General features: G+C 42.9%; 1 protein-coding gene across 1 annotated transcript in view; it reads right to left on the bottom strand.

Moving 5' to 3' along the window:
• SMG1 (SMG1 nonsense mediated mRNA decay associated PI3K related kinase) overlaps positions 1 to 13381 on the bottom strand; it is a 64942-nt gene that overhangs the window by 5507 nt on the left and 46054 nt on the right. The window contains exons 44-55 of the mRNA XM_015826421.1: positions 12483 to 12701; positions 11491 to 11681; positions 10682 to 10854; positions 9947 to 10226; positions 8817 to 9089; positions 7465 to 7699; positions 6763 to 6986; positions 5437 to 5587; positions 4295 to 4484; positions 2803 to 3272; positions 1374 to 1511; positions 862 to 1014 (exon numbers count right to left, since the gene is read on the bottom strand). Of these exons, the coding sequence (XP_015681907.1) occupies positions 862 to 1014; positions 1374 to 1511; positions 2803 to 3272; positions 4295 to 4484; positions 5437 to 5587; positions 6763 to 6986; positions 7465 to 7699; positions 8817 to 9089; positions 9947 to 10226; positions 10682 to 10854; positions 11491 to 11681; positions 12483 to 12701 (2697 nt within the window). The remainder of the gene's footprint in view (positions 1 to 861; positions 1015 to 1373; positions 1512 to 2802; positions 3273 to 4294; positions 4485 to 5436; positions 5588 to 6762; positions 6987 to 7464; positions 7700 to 8816; positions 9090 to 9946; positions 10227 to 10681; positions 10855 to 11490; positions 11682 to 12482; positions 12702 to 13381) is intronic.

The raw sequence follows: 13381 nt of genomic DNA, 5'->3' as shown, positions 1-13381 counted from the left end.
GATATTTAGGCTTTAAGTGGCACTCAATAATGTACGCATTATAATGAACCTGGGAAACTACAGCATCCTTTTTAAAAAAAGTCATTCTCTTTTTCATCCCAAAACTGAAGTGACTCCAAAAGATTTTTTTTTAAATTTATTTAATAAATTATGTTATTTGTTGTTATGTGACAACAATTCTATACACAAAAATCCCCCTCAACAAAAAGATGTTGACTCTAGAAAGAGTGCAGAGAAGAGCAACAAAGATTAGGGGACTGGAGGCTAAAGCATACAAGGAACGGTTGCTGGAATTGGGTATGTCTAGTTTAATGAAGAGAAGGACGAGGGGGGACATGATAGCAATGTTCCAATATCTCAGGGGCTGCCCCAAAGAAGAGGGAGTCAAGCTATTCTGCAAAGCGCCTGAAGGCAGGACAAGAAGCAACGGATGGAAACTAACCAAACAGAGAAACAACCTAGAACTAAGGAGAAATTTCCTGACAAGTGAGAACAATTAACCAGTGGAACAACCTGCCTCCCGAAGCGGTGAATGCTCCAACACCGGAAGTTTTTAAGAAGCGACTGGACGGCCATTTGTCCGAAATGGTGTAGGGTTTCCTGCCTGAGCAGGGGGTTGGACAAGATGACCTCCAAGGTCCCTTCCAACTTTATTTTTATTATTAAAATAACCATGTTATTACTGACATAATAGTATTCAGTTCTACAGCCAAAAAGATCGGGTCCTTTTCTACAGCCTCCTATCCTTAAATCAACCGGGCCGCACAAAATTTGTCCTAAATACCAAACTGCTGATTTTATCGCTTACGCCCCAAAAAAAAAAAAAAAAGCAAGCTAACCCGATCACGCCACTCCTAATACCTGGTTGGCTCTCTGGCTTTCTTTGAGAACGAGGTTTCTTCTTTCAGCAATTGTGGCATCGAAATCCTGAAGAACCGGTGCTAATGCTGGATTGGCCCCCCCGGCCCACTTCAAACGCTGCTCGATGCTGGCTTCCAGGGCGGCCAGTTTTTCCTGCAGGGGTATAAAACGGATTTTAAGTCTTAACATTTTTGCTTAGGGTTGGGTCCTGGACAGAAGTAATCTCCCTCTTTCTCCTCTTTCTCTTTTTTACAGTTAAGAGGAATCAAATGTTCGAGTCACCTGCAAAGCAACTTCCCTGGAATAGTTAAAAACACCCTTTTCAAAAAAAGAAGCAAGGTGCAGGCATGTAGGAAAAGAGCTGTGTTAACTGAGAGTTGGGGGGAAGGATCAAGAGTCTGGTAGTACCCTATTTGAGGGATCAGCTTCTGTTTTCTTAAGCACCTGACAGATTAATATCTGTTCTGCCTTTCCTCTCTATTCTCCACAGCTGGGCTGGTGGTGAAGCTTACCTGAACTGCTGCGATGGAAGCTTCGATCTGTCCCAGGGTATGAAGCTTCTTTTTCATGCTGGCCAAAATGGCAGAACGAGGTGGAGGAGTGACCGTCATGGCCTGTGGGCGGTTGAGGAGGAGATCCTCATGCTGCCACTTTTGGAAGAAAGGGGGGTGGGTGGGAGAAAAAGAGCATTTTCATTCAGCCTTGTAGGGAGTCGGCAATTTACAACATCACTATTATAGAGTTACAATTACCCCCTCGGTTGCATACGCAAGTCCGGTTTGCACCACCCCGCCAAGCTATGGTTTATTTAACTATCGTATAAAACCACGTATCTGGGGACAATGATCATCACCATCGCCAATTGCAAAAGGCAGCTTTGTTTGGAACAGCTTACATCCTGTGACTATATCTCTAACACAGGGGTAGTCAACCTTGGCTCTTTTATGACTCGTGGACTTCAATTCCCAGAATTCCTGAGCCAGCTTAGCTGGCTCAGGAATTCTGGGAGTTGAAGTCCACGAGTCATAAAAGAGCCAAGGTTGACTACCCCTGCGAGTCTAACACCATCAAACAACATCTGGCCTGTCTCTGGTCCTTGGGAAGGACTCGACTGGTGGACAAAAACTCCAAATCCAGTCTAAACATCTGGCTGACCAGATATAGTAATATGGAATAGAATACAGCTGGAAGGGACCTTGGAGGTCTTCTAGTCCAGCCCCTGCTCAAGCAGGAGAACCTATACCATTTCAGACTAGTACAGGGCTTTATATATATAGTAATAGTATATAGTCATATAGTAATATACCATGGACAACAATAAAAAACACCCCCCGTTATTTACAACATAAGATTACCAACAAAAGCTGCTAAAAACATAAATCAGAAGTAGTAACTGTAACAGCGACAGCTATTATTACTTATTCATAACATGCTGAGCCAAAAATACAATGTAGCTTAGCATGATGCAGGAAATCCACTCAAAAAACAAAAGCCAATGCAGCAATATAAGAAATCTGCTGCCAGCACTATTTTAAGAAAAACTCTTGAGTCTGGGGCCGCTATGTGCGCCAAGGGCCCCACGTCCTTGCTATATTAACAGGCCAGAGATCTTTGTACCTACTCGAATTAGACATTTTAAGGGTTTCTGCTATTTTTGCTGCTTTGAAATGTTTTTTAAAGATTTTAACCATCATGTATGTTTTCTGAATTGTGAGCCGTCCACAGTCGTTTGCTAAGACGGGTGGCTATATAGATAAATAATCATGTTATTTACTGCCTCGTTTAATCCAACACGATCCATTTTGTAGGGCAAGTATTTTTTTGCACTGCGCTCTCAAGCCCTCCTTTTGCAGGGCCCGGGGTTTTTCTCCAATCATTTGCAAAGTTATTTATGCAGTTTCCCCGATTTAGGGGGAGGATCCAGACGTGAACCCTACCAACCTGGAACATGGCAATGTGCAGCTGTACTCTCTGAAGACTGGTCTTGCAGGAAGAAATGCTGGTCTCCAGCCTCCTGACCAGGTCATGCTTCTTCCACGCGGTGTCATACGAACTGGCCAGTACGGTGGCCCTGTTCATAACCAGCTGGGAGTATTTGCCGATCTGGATGTTGTGCTCCACGGCTTTCTTACACAGGTCGTCCACCGAGACTTTGCTTTCGGCTCCAAAGTCCTTGGCTTCCACTTGAGCGATGATGTCCACCCCCAGGGCGCTAATGAAGCTGCAGAGGGTGAGTCCCAAGGCCTGATTGGGAAGGCCAATTAAAAGCTGGCGGACAAAGTCGGCGGTGAACGCCTTGATTGGCTTGGCCATCTGGTCTTCGCTAAAGCAAGAATTCCGATACAAGGTTTTCACGTTGACCATGGGCACCGGCCCATTCACGGTGGTCTGGTCTTCCATTGAATTTATACCTGGGGAGGGAGGAGGGGGAAAAAAAGGACGACACCTTTAGAACAAGTGTACCCCTACATTATTTTTTTTTGACTAGGACCAACAATGGCGATGTTTCAGATCAAGGAGACGTCATAACCTGCCTCCAGAAGTTGTGGGTGCTCCAACACTGGAGGTTTTTAAGAAGAGACTGGACAGCCATTTGTCCGAAATGGTATAGGGTTTCCTGCCTGAGCAGTTGGACGATGACCTCCAAGGTCTCGTCCAACATTATCATCATTATCATTATTATTATGGAACAGTATTGGTTGTCCTCGACTTACGACTAACAATTGAGCCCCACATTTTTGTTGCTAAGCAAGACATCAATAAGTTAGTTTGGGCCCATTTTACGACCTTTCTTGCTACAATTGCAAAGTGAATCACTTTGGCTTCCCCATTGACTTTGCTTGTCAGAAGGTCGCAAAAGGGAATCACGTGACCCTGGGACACTGTAACTGTTATATCAGGGGTCCCCAACCCCCAGTCCGTGAACCAGTACAGGGCCATGACATGCCAGCAAGCAGTCCGCACAAACAAGCAAAGCCCCATCGGCGAGATGCAGGCAGCACACAAAGCCACATATCCTCCGGTCCGCAGGAAAAACCTTTCTCCACGGAACCGGTCCGTGGTGCCCAAAAGGTTGGGGACCTCTGTTATATAATAGAAGCCAATTTCCAAGTGTCTGAAGTTTGATCACGTGACCACGGGTGTGCTGCAATGGTCATAATTGCGAAAAAAAATCATAAGGGGTTTTGTTGTTTTTTTACTGCCACTGTAACTTTGAACAGTCACAAATCAGTATTTTCAACTTCGCTGGCATGGTAGATCACAGCTTCGGCCCTCAAGTTTAAATCCAATTTTCTTATTGCTTTTCCCCTCTAAAAGTAATTATTTGCTTCCGAGTTGCTTTTTTAATTCAAAAGCCCAAGGCGAGGAGTTCTATTTGAGCGGCTTTGTGGTGAAAAAATTAAATAAATAAAGAGAAACTATAGATCCTTACCTGAAAGAGTTTTAGAAAAAGTGCCACACAGCCTGAAAAACTCCTTTATTGTCTGCAACCTTTTCAAAAAGAAGATCTCTTCTAAGACTTGTCGATTGTTGTCATCGTCGAAAAAGTTTGCCTGAGTGCTACGGGCTTCCCTGATTATGTCAATCTTGCGCCAGGCGGCAGGAATCTCCATCTTGTTTAGCTGTAGGACAGTTAAATTAAGCAGGAGGTTAGCTGGCCTCATATCGACTTTAATAAGTCTTCTGGAGATCCAGGATGCCATAGTGGTTAAAGGCACCAGGCTGGAAACTGGGAGACCAGCAGCTCTGGTTTAGGCATAAAAGCAGCTGGATGACTGCACCAGTCACTCTCTCCCAACCCTAGGAAGAAGTTAATGGCAAGCCAGTTATGAAAAAATGTTGCTAGAAAATCTCCCTGGATTTATCCACATAGCCACCAGGTACATACAGTAGTGGCCCAAATTGTGGAAACCTTTTGGGAAAAGTGTACAGTAGAAATGCCACTTTTGGTTAAGTTTCCACCCATTTTTCTTCTCATTTCTTTACAACTGTAGCCTTGTTCACTTAATAATACTATTTTGCATCACTTTCTGGACAACCAGTCAACTCTTTGCACCGTTACTTTAATTTTATTACATTTTACAAGCTCACTCAATGAAAGAACACAAAAAAACCCCAACCAACTTGATAGCGATCACATAACACACTGACAAATGTCCTCCTCTTGGCTTGACATCAATAACTGAATCCTACTGTGATCTGATTGGCTCATTGCCAAAACAAGATGACACCTGATTGGCTCTCTAAACACTCACGCTCATTGGCTACCATCAGATGAAGGAAAGCTACCTGATATCAACCTAAGCAAGTTGTGCTTCCTTTTTCTGGTTATTTGGCTATAACTTTTCACAGAAGACAGTAGAGATAATTGAACAAACTATGTTGCATTACATTCTTGATTAAATTATCTTTCCATTGATATATAATTTTATGGTACTACTCCCAAAAAAAGTGGTGTTATTAGCCATCCAACCTCAAAAGTACACTTTTCCCAAATGGTTTCCCACAATTTTGGCCACTACTGTAGTAACAAAGATAGCAAAAAAAAAAAAACCTTTGCAAGTAAATCTATACCTTTTCAACCAATAAGCCAAATGCTGTTTCCACTTGAGCAAACATTCCATCAAATGCTACCAATAACATCTGGCCTGCTGACATTTTGGGGGTTTCATCCACGGAGCCATTTCTGGGCTGAATCAGTTCGCCATACTGGGCATGAAGCATCCTAAAGGAAGAAGCATTTTTACGTTTTAGCTACGTTTTTATCCTCCAGCAGTTGAACAGACATGCAGACAGGAGGAGCGGTAGCGGCTCCCCTGAGGCTGCTGCCTAACACAAATTCATTTATTAACTTGCTGCATTTGTAAAGCACCGTGCTCCTCCAAGGCTCTTAGTGGTTTATAGAAATTTAATTTATAATAGAAATTAAAATCAACCGTGAATACGAGAGGCACCAATAAGTCAAATCCCACAAGGTTAGAAGTATTACTCAGTCCTTCCAGCAATGAGCTTGAGCATTTAAAAGTCTGCGAAACCCTCAATCTTAACCACTTTCTAAATGTCAGTAGAGAAGGTGTCATACAGATTGAGGGAGGGGGGAGATGTTCTAAAGCAGTGTTTCTCAACCTTGACAATTTTAAGGCATGTGGACTTCAACTCCCAGAATTCCACAGCCAGCAATGCTGGCTGTGGAATTCTGGGAGTTGAAGTCCACATGCCTTAAAATTGTCAAGGTTGAGAAACACTGTTCTAAAGGGAGGGTACCATAACTGAAAACACTGCCCCCTCCTCCCTCATCTCCTGCTGAACCTTAACATGGGAGAACCCTGAATATCCCTCCTTGAAACAATAAGCAGATGACTTGGAAGCTATAGGGACATGGTACATTAGACTTAAAAATTCAACACTGTGAATTGAATTTGGTAGATTGGGGGCAGCCAATCTCTCATGTTGTACGACTGTCATTCATCAGAAAGTGGGCTGTTGCATTAGGCATCAACTGAGGCTCCCAAATAGTCTACAAAGGCAGCCCCATATAGAGCACGCTAATCTATTTAAAAGCGGTCAAGATGATTGTTGTTGTTAGTTGCGAAGTCGTGTCCGACCCATCGCGACCCCATGGACAATGTTCCTCCAGGCCTTCCTGTCCTCTGCCATCTTCTGGAGTCCATTTAAGCTCACGCCTACTGCTTCAGGGACTCCATCCAGCCACCTCCTTCTCTGTCGTCCCTTTCTTCTCTTGCCCTCCATCTTTCCCAGCATCAGGCTCTTCTCCAGTGAGTCCTTCCTTCTCAAGATGGTAAGTTCCTGATTTTCTCTGTCCACTCTATTAAAAAGCTTCTTCTGCCTGGATACAATGAACTCAAGGTCAAAGGAAAGATAAAGCTGCCCATTCCTTACCTAGCGACGTCAATGTAGTGAGAATGTGTTTCTTCCTCAAGACCCATGGCAGCGTTTCTTAAGTAAACCTGGAGAGAATCCACCAGGTTTTGCAAAGGAACGTCGGTGATTTGCTCAATGAGGTTATCCAGCTCATTCAGCATACTTTCCAAGGTATATTCTCCTTTCATTAAGCACCGAAGAGCTTCTGGGAAAATGATCTGGCGGAAATTGGAATTCAGCTCCTGTCGGGAAAACACAAAATGCTTCAAATCTATAGGCAGCCATGCAGAAAGAGCCAGCAGTGCAAGCAAATAAACCACTGAACTCTGGCTGAACTGTTCCATGTCATTCTTGGCTTAGCTTGAGAACAATGGTGGTTTACTCTACCCAGCCACTTTCTTTTAACTTTTGAGAAAATGAGTAGCAATAGCACTTAGATTTATATATTGCCCCATAGTGCTTTACAGCCTTCTCTGAGCAGTTTACAGAGTCACCATTTTGCCTCCAACAATCTGGATCCTCGTTTTACTGACCTCGGAAGGATGGAAGACTGAGTCAACCTTGAGAGGGTCCGGATCAAACTCCTGGCTATGGGCAAAGTTAGCCTACAGTGCTGCATTATAACTACTGCACCACCAGTAGCTCAAATTCAATCAAAATGTTATTTATCCCAACGGCAGCTCTGCAGAATAATAAAGATATATTGAAAGCATTTTTTACCTGAAGGGAGATGTAAACTCCATTAGCCAGGTGAATCGCTTCTGATGCTTCAACAGGGTTAGGAATATCTAAATCCTGAGGGGCCAGGTGACACTGTTTGAGTAGCTGGACAAGACAGGTGACGTTGCCACTCATACTGCACAGCTCCTCCAAGAACCAGGCTCCATCGCGGGACGTCAGGTCCACAAGCTGTTCTCCGGCACTGGAGGCAGCTCCTTCCATCATTAAATTACGCCTAGGCAAGAAATTAACTTGGTTGGTCAAAGGCAGGTGTTCTCCTCCTCCTCCTCCCTCCACCCGCTCATTTTTGAGTCTTTCCCTTTGAAGGACGATGGGAGGTATTAAAAATGAAATTTGAGGCAGTTTGTTACTGAGCATTTGAAAGAAAGAACAGAAACCAAGATAAAGTGGGGAATAAGTAGAATAAAAGAGGAACGTGCAAATACCAAAATACAAATAAGAAACAGTGGCATCTAAAACATCATGGAGATTACAGTTTTACAGTATATTAGTAGTTATTTATGAAATTGTAAGAGATATATTATAGGTAGGCCTCGACTTACAAACCATTCATTTCTGACTTTTCAAAGTTACAGCAGCACTGAAAAAAGCTACAGGACAAAAGCCTTCACACTTATAAACTGCCTGCAACATCCTGAGAGTCACATAATCAAAACTCATGTGCTTGGCAATGGCATGTATTCACGATGGATGCAGTGTCCCGGGGTCATCTGATTGTCATTTGCGATCTTCCCAGCTGGCTTCCAACCACCCAAATCCATCCAATAACCACAAAACTCACTTAATGAGTACAATGATTTGCTTAACAAATGTGGCAAACGGCCATAAAATTGGGTGCAGCCCACTTAACAACTGCCTTGCTTAGCAATGAAAATTCTGATCCCAAGTGTGGTTGTAAGTCAAGGATTACCAGTATGTCACTTTTCAAACTAAAAATCGCCATTCAGTTTTAGACTAAGAGTACCTGGTTTCTCTAATACAGGGGTAGGCAACCTTGGCTCTTTTTATAACTCGTGGACTTCAACTCCCAGAATTCCTGAGCCAGCATGGCTCAGCTTGAAAACCTCTCTTTCCCCTCAGCACAGCTGGCTCAGGAATTCTGGGAGTTGAAGTCCACGAGTCATAAAAGAGCCAAGGTTGCCTACCCCTGCCCTAATATGAATCACTAACTAAACACTATAAATAATAATAAAAAAGGAGATAACACATTCACCGTGTTTTATACATTATAATCAGTAAAAAAACAAAATCAAATCAAAAACCTTTTGAAAATGGAAAGAGTCTCCTAACGCCATTAGCAACTCGTGAGTCCATTTTGCCAAGCATCTCACCTGGTGAGGCTGCAGAGAGCAGAGATGATCACGCTGGCTAAGCTTAGGGAGCCCTCTTCTCCGTTTTCGTGGAGGAAGACTTTAATGCAACGCTCAATTTCCTTCAGCTGCTCTTCGCACACCGGAACGGTGACGGCTTCCTGCTTCAAGCGTTCTACCTGTCGGATCAGCCTGCTGTTGACATCTGCCGCGTAGCGCTGCAAAGTCATTTCCGTCGTACTGATAAACTGACACACTGCCGGAGGAGGTTGAGGGGCATACTGTATTTCATACCTGGGAAAACAACAAAATTATAAACAATTTTTTTTTCTGAAAAGGAAGACTCTGCTATATGGTTCGCTATAATGCAAAAGCTGGTCCGCTGAGCACGAGCTGACTGTGTCCCGTCGGTAAACATTATAATCTTCTTAAGAGAAAATACTGGAAGTGGCATAATAAAAGATAAGATAACCTTTATTGTCATTTTTTTACTGTGGGCACAACGGCACACATCAAAAATGAAATTTAGTTGCCCGCTCTCAAAGTGAAACACATACATGGCACACACCTAAACATGCTATGAACAACATATGTATGGACCAGGGATAGGCAACCTTGGCTCTTTTATGACTCATGGACTTCAATTCCCAGAATTCCTGAGCTAGCATGGCTGGCTAAGGAATTCTGGGAGTTGAAGTCCACAAGTCATAAAAGAGCCAAGGTTGACTACCCCTGGTATAGACCCACACCCCTACCTATACATAGCAAATAAATATTAAATACTGTCCATCTTGAATATATAACGGAAGGAGGAAGCTTGAGAGTTCACAAGGTTAATGCTGTATGGAATGAAACTATGGCTGAATCTGGATGTTCTGCTTCGGATACCACGAAGCCCCCTCCTCCCAGAAGGTAACAATAAAAGTACTATACTTGTATTAAGTACTAAAAAAAAAGAGCAGCCAAGCTTGGCGAAGTTAAAGCGCATGATTGATGCAGGGGATCAAAATACTTTTTTTGCCCCATCGGAAACAAAATGCATATTTCACAGGTCAATATATAGCACTTTAATGAGTCACCTCGGAAGAAATTAATTATTTTGATCGGAATCTTATTCCATCCTCCCGCCTCCTGTAAGTTCGAGAGCTTACTTCCGATAGAGATCCTGGCAACGGTCTATGGTCATATTAACAATGAGGTCTTCCATCCAGACCTTCCACTGCTCGACGCGGTGCTTCTGGAACACGGTTTTGGGATACTGCAGCGCAACGGTGGCGTAGTTGTGCAGTTGTTCGAGACAGCCGCGTAGAACTGAGCGCCTCTGTTGGAGGAGAGCACCGACCTCCCCTTCTAGTTGTTCACATTGGCTGATCAAGTGGGCCTGGCCGGCATTTTGAAGGAAGGTGGTGGCAGGCACGTAACTCGGAGGACCTTAAAACAACGAAACGCCAGGAAAACCCTTCAAATCTACTCACGTTAGAGAGCAATGTCTATGTCAGGGGTAGGCCACCTTGGCTCTTTTATGACTTGTGGACTTCAACTCCCAGAATTCCTGAGCCAGCCACGCTGAGGGGAAAGGGAGAAGTTTCCATGCTGAGCTCAGGAATTCTGGGAGTTGAAGTCCACGAGTCATAAAAGAGCCAAGGTTGCCTACCCCGGTCTATGTCATTCGTGCATCATATCATTAAATAAAGCCAACCTTGACTCGGCTGGCAAAGAACGGAGGAGAGCCTGTGGCTTGGTGGTTAAATAACTGCCTAGCATGTAAACTGCCCAGGTTCGAATCCCATAAAGGGTGTGGCTAACTGAAGAGAGCAAATGAGCTCAAAATGGCCATCTTAGTCTCCCAATTTAATTCTTTAAACTCTTTGTCCTCAGTCTCGTACCAAGATCCATCTGGGTGCTGATCTCCTGAAGCAGGCTTGCAAGTTGAGTTGCTTCCAGATTACTGAAAGCAGCTTGGTAGTGAGAGATCCACTGTTCAAATTCGTTCAGTTTCACCTGGACTGCTTCCTGCACAGCTCTCTGCTGAGTTTGCAGCTGTGTATGCTCGGAATATCTGCATTAAAAAAAAAAAAGAGGGGGGTATGAAGACACACAGTTGAACTCAACATTCCTAGACAGCTATGATCAGCTTTACATCGTTTGATATATTATTCTTTGGACACATCTGTTAAGTGGATTGAAACTAATTTATTTCCAAACATTTAAAAAATCTGACCTGGTTTAGCAGTTCTCCTTTAAAAATACTGAACTGAGTAACAACATAAAATCTGCTTAGTTTATTTTATTTATTAAATTTGTTTGCTGCCCCATTTCCCTGCAAGAGCAAAACATGTTCTTAAACAGTTGATAAACATGTTAAATGCTTACGTGCTCCTAATTCGACCGTGTTCATTTTCACAAGGGATCAACCCTAAGTAAACAGCCAAGCCCACACCACAATGAACTTCCAGATTCCTTAATGTATATATTTTTTAAGTTTTTCTAAAGTCCTTGAACACCCCACTGGCAGGACTGCAAGCCTTGTGACAGTTCTCATTAAAAAAAAAAGCATTAAACAAGATTTATCCAAGTATCCAGGTCTCCTCAACTTAAGACCGACCGCATGGTCTATCAACTACACTTGCGTGGAGTTTCATACATTATTTTGAGACCCACCAAACATAAGCATCATTTAGCAAAAAATAACTACCGGTGCTGCAGTGTGTGAGATGGATGATCAATCCCTTCGGCACTTTCCAGGTAATCGCTCTCTTCCAACAGTTTGCCTTGCAATTTTTCAATATCTGTCAGCTGCTCTTGCAAATGTAAATATTCCCCTAAACTGCTATCCAGTTTAGGAATTACAGTCAGCATTTCATCTCTGTTCTTAAACCAGTTGACCTGTGAACAAATGTTACATTACAAGTAAGCTGAACTAAGTATTGTAAGTTTCCTGGATTTTAGTGGGTATAAATTAACAATTATCATCATCATCATCATGATGTTTGGTTTCCACATCTATAGCTAGAGAGGAATACTTTAAAATTTAAAGTGTAAATTGACTTTTGCCAGAAAGAAAATTTGAAATGGTATAATAGTGAACCCTTAAAAATAAGCCAGATTAGGAAACAGTTTACCCAAGGACTATTGCTACTGTACTTTATTGATAATGGGTAGAATAAGAGAATCTTGAAAGCCTAATAGAGATTCTCTCTCCCCAGTTTTATATCAAAGACTAGCTGTACCCAGCCACGCGTTGCTGTGGCTCAGTCTGGTAAAAGTGTGTGTTGCTTTTACGTCCAACAGATGGCGCTGTTTTTCAAAAAAAGCATGTTTTTACCTGTCACAGGTGTGACATCTATATAGTATAGGTATATAAAAACACGCGCGTATTCGAATGCAACGTTGTGTCAAAATTTCAAAGCAATTGGTAAATAACTTTCGGAGATTTAAGATTTTGAACAAACAAACATTTACATTTTTATTTATATAGAATAGTCAAAGTGGGGCAATCTTGAGCTTCTTTCTCACTCTCACAGGCTAAGCTTAAGTTTACCTAACAACGGTTGAATAGTTTCTTCAAGGCCATCTCTGTACAGTAATTTAAAATTACTGAAATGATTATTGGCAAATAATATTTGCATACTGGCTCCACAAAGTTAGGTCTTTCAAATACTAAGCCGTGTCCAGGGATGCCAATACCTTTATTTCTGCGACTCTTGAGGAGAAGAGGCTCCGGGTAATGTCCCTTTCCATTTCTCTTTTGCTCTGTTTGTTCTCTGCTTGCTGACCCCCGCCACCGTACACAGCTCCAGCAAAGCCGGCTTCGCCACCTGCAGTCCAGTCCACGAGCGGGTCGTAGACGAAAGCTTCAAGTAATGTCAGCAGGGTTTCTCGTCCTCGGCGCATGATGTGCAGGACCTGTTTTAAGGACAGCTGCAATTATATGTGAGCCCAGAGCAACATTTACAGAAAGGGAGTGTTTCTGTCCAACGTCTCAGAGGCAGGGCGTAGACAGGTCTCTTTCAAAAGGGAATGCTGCGAATCCTCAACTTGTGATCATAATGCAGACTACTCGTTATAGTCATAGTTTGTGACAAAAAAGAGTTTGGAAAAAATTCAGAGAAGAACAACTACGATGATCAAAGGCCTGCAGGCTAAAACATACAAAGAACGGCTGCGGGACTTGGATTTGGATAGTCTAAAGAAAAGAAGAAATAGGGGAGACATGATAGCAGTCTTCCAGTATCTGAGGGGCTGCCACAAAGAAGAGGGGGGTCAGGTTCCAACAATGGTTGGAAACTGACGAAAGAGAGAAGCAGCCTGGAATTAAGGAGACTCGTCCTGACAGTGAAGACAATCAAACAGTGGGACAACTTGCCTCCAGAAATCGTGGGTGCTCCATCACTGGAGATTTTTAAGAAGAAGCTAGACAGTCACTTGTCTGAGATGGTGTAGGTTCTCCTGCTTGATCAGGGGGCTGGACTAGAAGACCCCCAGGGTTCCTTCCAGCTCCTATTCTATTCTATTCTATTCTATTCTATTCTATTCTATTCTATTCTATTCTATATCATGTAAGCGGATCTGATTTTACAACCTTT

This window comes from Protobothrops mucrosquamatus, unplaced genomic scaffold, assembly GCF_001527695.2.
Source record: "Protobothrops mucrosquamatus isolate PMUCROS unplaced genomic scaffold, P.Mucros_1.0 scaffold_209, whole genome shotgun sequence".
Classification (NCBI taxonomy): Eukaryota; Metazoa; Chordata; class Lepidosauria; order Squamata; family Viperidae; genus Protobothrops; species Protobothrops mucrosquamatus.
Note: the sequence above shows the minus strand (reverse complement) of the source record. Positions and strands in the feature narration are given on the sequence as shown.